This window comes from Microtus ochrogaster, chromosome 7 (assembly GCF_000317375.1).
Source record: "Microtus ochrogaster isolate Prairie Vole_2 chromosome 7, MicOch1.0, whole genome shotgun sequence".
Lineage (NCBI taxonomy): Eukaryota > Metazoa > Chordata > Mammalia > Rodentia > Cricetidae > Microtus > Microtus ochrogaster.
In genome coordinates this window covers 4003860-4011108 of record NC_022014.1, presented here as the reverse complement: position 1 = coordinate 4011108, position 7249 = coordinate 4003860, and the positions used below count along the sequence as shown (strand labels likewise).

Below are 7249 nucleotides of genomic sequence, written 5' to 3'. Positions count from 1 at the left end.
TCTCAACAATCCAGCTGGGCGAAAATATAAACCAAGAGACCGGCAGTTAATTAACTCCAGCCAATTAGTGTCTGGACTTCTGCGGATGCCCAGACAGGGAAATATGAGCACCACTCACCAGATGCCTGCAAGGTCTCACTATGTAGCCCCTCAAAATCTTGGTTTTCTGATTCTTTTGCTTCAGCCTCCTGATTGCTAGAATTACAGGCAGGTTTAGTTTTGCAGATGTACTATCTTCTGTCAAAATATATTTTCATAGCCTGGGATACAGAGTGAGTTCCAGGCTAGTTTGGACATTATAACATAACCCTTTCTCAAGATAAACAGCAGTTCCCCAAGGCCGGGCCGTGCTCACCCTCTGACCCACTTCCCTGCAGCCTTGCCTAGTAGGCATCTTCCAGGCTTTGCTAGCCTGCAGGTGACAGCCGAGGTCCCTTTGCAACGGCTTTGATTTGCATCACCTTAATTACTAAGGCGAACATTTCCCAGCACCTGTGTTAGCCAAATTAGCTTCCTCCCCATCACCTTGTCTATGTCCTTTACCTGTTCTACCTTCCAGACTCAGTGGGCTTTGTTTTCTGACTCGTTTCTCCGAGCGCTTTGAGTAACAATGGAGTCATTACCCATATTTCCTATGTGGGCCGTAGCTCTTTTCTTTTGGAATAGCTACCTTGACTTCTGACCTCAGAAGATGCCCTGGAGGACCAGTGAGCTGGCTCAGCAGGAAAGGGGGTTTTCTGCCAAGCCTGTGGCCCTAGTTCTGTCCCTGGAATCCATATGGTGAAAGGAGCGAGCTGACAAGTTGTCCTGTGGCTGCTTCCTCCCCCACCCCTGACACGTGAACACACATCCTTCCTTCTTGAACACACATTAAATTAATAAATGTAATGATTTTTTTAAAAAAAAAAGTCAAAATGCCCCCAAAAAGCTCTTAAGGAGAGACTTGGTTGGACTCCTTCACCTCCTCTGTATGGGGACGTCTGTAGAAGACATTCGGCTTTTTGCTGTTGCCCATGGTCACCGGCTATGTGCTCTTAGCCTCTGGTCCAGGACAGTCCAGCCCAAGGCTGCTCAGGTGTAGCCGGGTACTGGCTCACGCTCATTTCTGTTGTTGCTCTTTTCACTTCATGGCAGAGTTGTGTGGAAGCAATTGCGTTTAGGAGAAGAGGGAGAAGAGAAACTAGAAGCGCTCCAAGAGGAAGCCCTTAGCTTCAAAAGGTCAGAGACGGCCTCAGAAGTAAGGTGGATTGATCGCTGGCTGGCTGTCTGATGTGAGGCCATGAAGTCGCTGTGAAACACTTAACACAACTTATGATTAGAACCTTTCCCTCAAACTTAAGGGTCTTCCTGACATGTCCATGGTGCAGGGTGAGCCCTTTCTTCTCCTCTGCACCCGGTTCCTAAAACTCTTTGGCATCTGTGTGCCTCTCATCCAATCCTTTCAGGAGCAAACGCTGGAAAGAACGAACAAATCAATAGTGACACATGACTTTAATCCTAGCACTAGGGAGGCAGAAGCAGTGGAACTCCATGAGTTCTAGGCTAACCTGGTCTACCCAGTGAGTTCCAGCCTAGCCTGTCTCAAAAACAAAACAAATAAAAACAAACAAGGAATGAATGAACGAACGAACAAACGGATGTATGAGTCCAGAGTCCTTTCTTCTCACAGCTTGGTCTTTTAGTATCAGAGGAGCCCCATGCCTGAGCACCCACCCGGGGACTGCGGGGACATGGTTGTATAGGAGTTGTAGAGAAGGTGGCAGCCTCTGGGGAAGTCCTGCATGTGGATTCCGCCACCTCCAGGGAACAGGGGCCCTGAAGAGCAGACACTTAGGCTTAGGGACAGGCACAGCGGAAGGGACCGCGCAGGAGTGGCAACAGCCACCAGAGGGCAGCACTGCACAGCAAGCCCGGCAGACCGAGACCACAGCACTCTGTGACCCTGTGCTACCCTTTTGATCCTCGGACCGCCCCTGGCTCTCACCAAAGGGTGAATCGCTGCACACCCTCCTCACCAGCGGGGAAATTGAGGCGGGGCTCCTCCTCCCCCACCACCACCACCACTGTCCTGCTCCGTTCCCTGGCCTGGCGGGATCTGCTGTGAGACGTCCAGAATCTAGACCTGCACCCAGTCTGTGGTCTAGAGGGAGTGGCCTCCTGAACCTCGAGTCCAGCTAGGTCTGCTGTCAGTCTCGTGCCCCAAATAACTTCCTCCCAGGGACACTTCCGCCACGGCCGCACGTCCCGGAGCCCGGCGGACGCACCCAGGGCAGGAACCGGACAGCCATCCTGCCAGTCACTATGCCGCCTTCCCAGAAGTGCTCTTGTCACGCCCTGAAGGTGCACCTCCAGACTTGAGGGATGGGGGATCCTATGCCCTGAGCCAATCCGCAGATGGGTGTGTTGGTCCAGGAGCATGGGTGGGGTGCGCAGGGGCTCAGTCGAGGTCCTCCTTTTTTAGTTGAACTTGCAACCTAGCAACCTGACCTTGGTCCTTCAATGTCAATGTTTATTACCCAACAGTGTAAACCCCAACCACCTTATAAACCCCAACCACCTTAGGTCACTGATGTCAGATAAAAAGTAGGTGCTCAACAGATATCAAATGAATGAATGAATGAATGAATGAATGAAACGGAAGGCCTCTGGATGGAGTAGACTTTGCCAGCTTAAGTGGGCCCTACGGTCATTTGAGGGGGCAGCTAATAGTGGGGCCTTTCGGTCAGCTCGTGTAGGAGAGGGATATCTTGCTACCAGAATCCCGAAGTGTCCAGAGTAAGGGGTCTGGCCCCTGGGGTTCAGGGCCGGGTCATGGAGTTGGTGTTCTGGGCACCTCCTTCCTCCTGGAGAGGCACTGGGCAGGCAGGGCTGACAGGTTGGGTTGCATAGCCGAGCTGACACTCATCTCCAGCATAAAACCTCACTTCATGGAGCCTGCACCTCCGTAGCACTAGGGAGAGCTCCCGCCACCGCTGACCAGGGCTCTACCAACCACCGAGCCAGAGAACATGAGGCAGCCCCACATCCCTGCCCTGCTGCTGCTGCCACTGCTGCTGAGATCTGGTGAGTTGCATCCAAGGGCAGGCAGTCCCCCAGCCACAGCTCTGGAGGGCCCCTCTGTGCTGCTCTGAGCACCAACTGAGCGCCCCCCCCCCGGACTCCTGGGCCTGCCTGAGTCTAAAAGAAACCTCCTTGTCTCAGTGATGGGCTTCCCAGAGAATATACTCCGGTTCCAGATATTCCACCTGGGGACCTGGCTGGGGGCCTGTGGGAAGGCGTGACAGAGCATGTGACCATGGCCCCTCAGGGCCTCTCAAGGACCCCCAAGGCAGTGGTTTGGCTATAACCACACCCTCATCTTCCTGGGGCTCTTGGTGTGCCATGCTCTGATTTGGGGGCTCCCCTAGAGGCCTATCTTCCCGTTCTACAAAGGAAGAGACAAAGCCTCCATGCCTCTAGGACTTGAACCCAAGCCTGCGGGCTTTCACATCCCTGGGCTTATGTGAACTGGGGTTGCCATCTGAGCCAGGGAGCCTTCAGAGTCTGAGGCTCAGCAGAGAGCTGGGAACAAGGGCTGCAGGCCCTGTAGAGGCAAAAGCGGTGCCCTACCCATCCTGAGCAGGGGTCAGCAAGTTCTAGCCAGGTGCTCCGCCTGACAGGTCCTCCCTGTGGGCCGAGCTTCTCTCTACCAGGGAAACTCTCCCACATTCCTGGGCCAGATGGGCCAGCCTAGCAGCCGCCACACTTCCCTGTCCTCAGTTCACCTCTCTGGGTCAGACCAAGTCACCTCAAATCATGCTTCAGCCCGGCTCAAGAGATAGCAGGACATTGGTGGGCATCTCTGCAGTGATGCCCTCCCTCCCCAATGTCACCGAACGTTTCTGTCCATGGTCTCTAGCAGCAAGGACAATGGCACTGAAAGCCCACTTCCACTGGGTGTGACATGTTAGCAGCTCCCGTGGGTGGATCAATCGAGGTCATTGCTAAAGTAGAAACGGCAGTCTGCCTTTGGCTCACAAACAGCTGCAACCAAGGCTGGACCCCTGAGTGACTTGCTCACGTCAGCCCAGGGTGACCAGCTCCCCAGTAGTCCTCTGACTGGTCCTGCCTAGTTTCTTAGACCTCAGTCACTCTGTATCAGCTTCAGGGACCTGGAGCCCAGGGGGCCATAGACTAACACCCTGGCTGAACCCCTACCACTGACAGGAGGTTTCTCTGTCCCTGCACAGTTTCTGTGCTCAGGTCCCTAGAGGTAAGTTCTGCCTCCATAGAGCTCCAGGGCCTGAGCTCTGGGTGCGATCAGATGCCCTGGTGAAGGGCAGAGAGCTCAGAGGGGCAGTGGGGGTTCCAAGACACACAATACAAGTGGGGGCAGCTTCCGTTGGAGTCGACCCTTGAGAGGACCTCAATCTGCACTAGGACTGCGGAGACGGAGAGCCTCAGCCTGCAAGGACTAAGCTGTGGCAGAGACAGGGCGTTACAGGTCAGGAGACTGGCAGGAGGGAAAATGCACAGAAGGTTCTCGTGAGCTCCTTGCAGGACGAGACGGGAGAGTTTTGCAGTGCGTGTGTCCTTGAGGACAGAGGGCAGCGAAGCTAGGCAGCATTGCAAGCTGACTCTTCAGGCCTGGAGAGCAGGTCCAGCAGAGTTCTAACAAGTGTGTGTATGTGAGGGGAAGGGGGGGAAGGGGGGTATCTCTGGTGGTCACATTTGCGTTTTATTTTTTATTTATTTATTTTGGTCTTTCAAGACAAGGTTTCTCTGTATAGAACTCTCTATAGACCAGGCTGGCTTCAAACTCACAGAGATCTGCCTGCCACTGCCTCTTAAGTGCTGGGATTAAAGGCGTGCGCCATCACCACCTGGCTTTATTATTTTATTTGTATGTATTGCTTTGTCTCTCTGTCTTTTTCCTTTCTGTCTCTCTGTCTGGCTCTCCGTCTGTCTGTCCGTCCCTCTCTCTCCTCTCTCTCTCTCTCTCTCTCTCTCTCTCTCTCTCTCTCTCTCTCTCCCCGTGTGTGTGTGTGTGTGTGTGTGTGTGTGTGTGTGTGTGCGTGTTAAGTGTAGGCAGTTATCTTTGGAGACCAGAAGGGGTTGTTGGATCCTGGGTATTGGGAACTGAACTGGAATCCTCTATAAAAGCAGCAAATGTTCTTATCCAATGAGACGTCCCTCCAGTCTCCAGCCCTTTGTTTATTTATTTATTTAATATAGTTTTTATTTTACTTGTATGAATGTTTTATTTGCATGTATGCATGTGCACATAATGCCAAGGGAGGCCAGAAAAGTGTGTTGAATTCACTGGAACTGGAATTACAGGCTGGGAACTGAACCCAGGTCCTCTGCAAGAACACCAAGTGCTCCCAGCCTCTGAGCCATTTTATTTGAGACAACACAGAGAGCCTCAACTGACCAGGTCGTCATTGTACAGCTCAGTCTGGCCTTAGACTCCATGCAATCCTCCTGCCTCAGCCTCTTGTGTGGGACATGCCGGGAAAACAGCTATGAGCCACTACACCTTATGCATTTTGCACCCTGTGAAAACAGCTCGCAGGTCAGAAGTCCTGAGCACAGTCTGCAGGCGCCCCTGTGAGAAGAACCTGGTCCTGTCCTGAGCAGTAACTATCTCCCGTCCCCCTATGTCCTGGTTACATTTCTGGCACCGTGATAAAATATTAAAACAAAAAGTAGCTCAGGGGAGATGGGGCTTATTTTAGCTCACTACTGCAGGTGACAATCCATCATTTCAGGGCAACGGGAACTTGAAACGGCTGATCACATTCAGAGCCAAGAGTAGGAGGAATGGATGGATCCTTGTATGTAGCTTAGTTTCTTCACTCTTAATCAGTTCAGGACTACCCCCGTGCCTACGGAATGGTGCCGCCCACCGTGGGCTGGGGCTTCACACATCAATTAATTAAGACAATTCCCCACGATGTATCCACATGCCAGCCCAAGTAGATTATTGAGACTGTTTCCAGGTGATTCCAACTTCTATCAAGCTAACCACACACACAGCCAACAGACAGCTGCACCCTTCCCCATTGTCAAGGCCACACTCTGGATTTTGTCCCCCAGTAGCATTGAGAATTGCACAACTGGGAGCTACACAAGGAAGAGTCCTGTGACATCCTTAAGAGCTCTGGGCACCGCTGGCCATGTGTGGCTCAGCCTGGCCTTTTGCTGTCCCTGCGACATTTAGCATCCTGAAGCAGGTTTCCTTTTCATCCTTTCCTCTGGGCTCAGTTGTTGGGGCTTAGAAAAAAATGTGGCCATCAAGGTGGGGACCCCACCCAGTTCTGACAGACCTGCCCACGGGAGCAGCAACCAGGAGAGTAAACTAAAGCTAAAAGTCGGGTTGCCTGGGCTTGAACCCGACTCTGAAATGGAGCCAATGGGAATTGGGTGAAAAGCTGAGCAGTACGTAGGTATGGGTGCTGGAGCCCTCAGACCTACCCTATCCACCCTGTTTGTCCCCTCACTTTGATGGTGGTACAGTAGAGGGCTCAGTCCTCAGGAATATAGAGTATTGGGAGGCTGCCCCCTGATCTTTGCCAGGCCAGCTCAACCCCCTTGAGAGCAGAGAGAGGCCATGAGTGTCTGGACTTCAGCTGGACTTGGGGAGAAGTTGAAGGAGACCTGCTCATTCTGAAAGACTACAAGGAGGGCCCTGATGTATCCATGTGTGGACATGGCCTCCAGGGTTTCCTGCCATCTGGAGCTGAGGCACTAGTGGGTGAAGAGGGGGAGGGAGACCCCACGGCTCTAGAATTTGAGGTCCATGCACTGTTCCCATTACATACTGCAAGGCAAGAACAGGGGTGCGGGGTGGAGGAAGGGATCCCTGTGTGGACCAGGAGAGTGGAGGCCTGGACCAAACAGGGAGGTCAACCCATTCACCATAGTGCTAGCTTTCCTGGTTGTCCTCCCTGCCTCAGAGGCCAGGGACTCTCTGATAAGGCAGAAGCAGGGAGGAACAGACCTTGGCTTGGCAAAGTTGCCTGATGACCCCCTTTTCCCCACTTCCAGGGACTGAAGGGATCAGAGCTCTGAGAGGTAAGAGGGGCCAACTGAGATGGAGGAGGGGCTGGACACAGAAGGAGAGGAGAGAAGGGGAGGGCAAGAGGGCAGGAGAGAGGGAGGGAGGAAGGGAAGGAGAGAAAAATCCCAGCCACTTAAGTCAATAGCAAAAGATAAAATTCTAAAAACGGTCTACTCCCGTTTTTGTACTGATGGGCTAGCTATGCCT

General features: G+C 52.9%; 1 protein-coding gene across 1 annotated transcript in view; it reads left to right on the top strand.

Moving 5' to 3' along the window:
- Positions 1-3008: 3008 nt before the first annotated feature.
- The window catches only part of Prss27 (serine protease 27), a 7966-nt gene continuing 3725 nt past the window's right edge, over positions 3009-7249 (top strand). Inside the window, exons 1-2 of the mRNA XM_005349200.2 lie at positions 3009-3063; positions 7030-7056. Of these exons, the coding sequence (XP_005349257.1) occupies positions 3009-3063; positions 7030-7056 (82 nt within the window). The remainder of the gene's footprint in view (positions 3064-7029; positions 7057-7249) is intronic.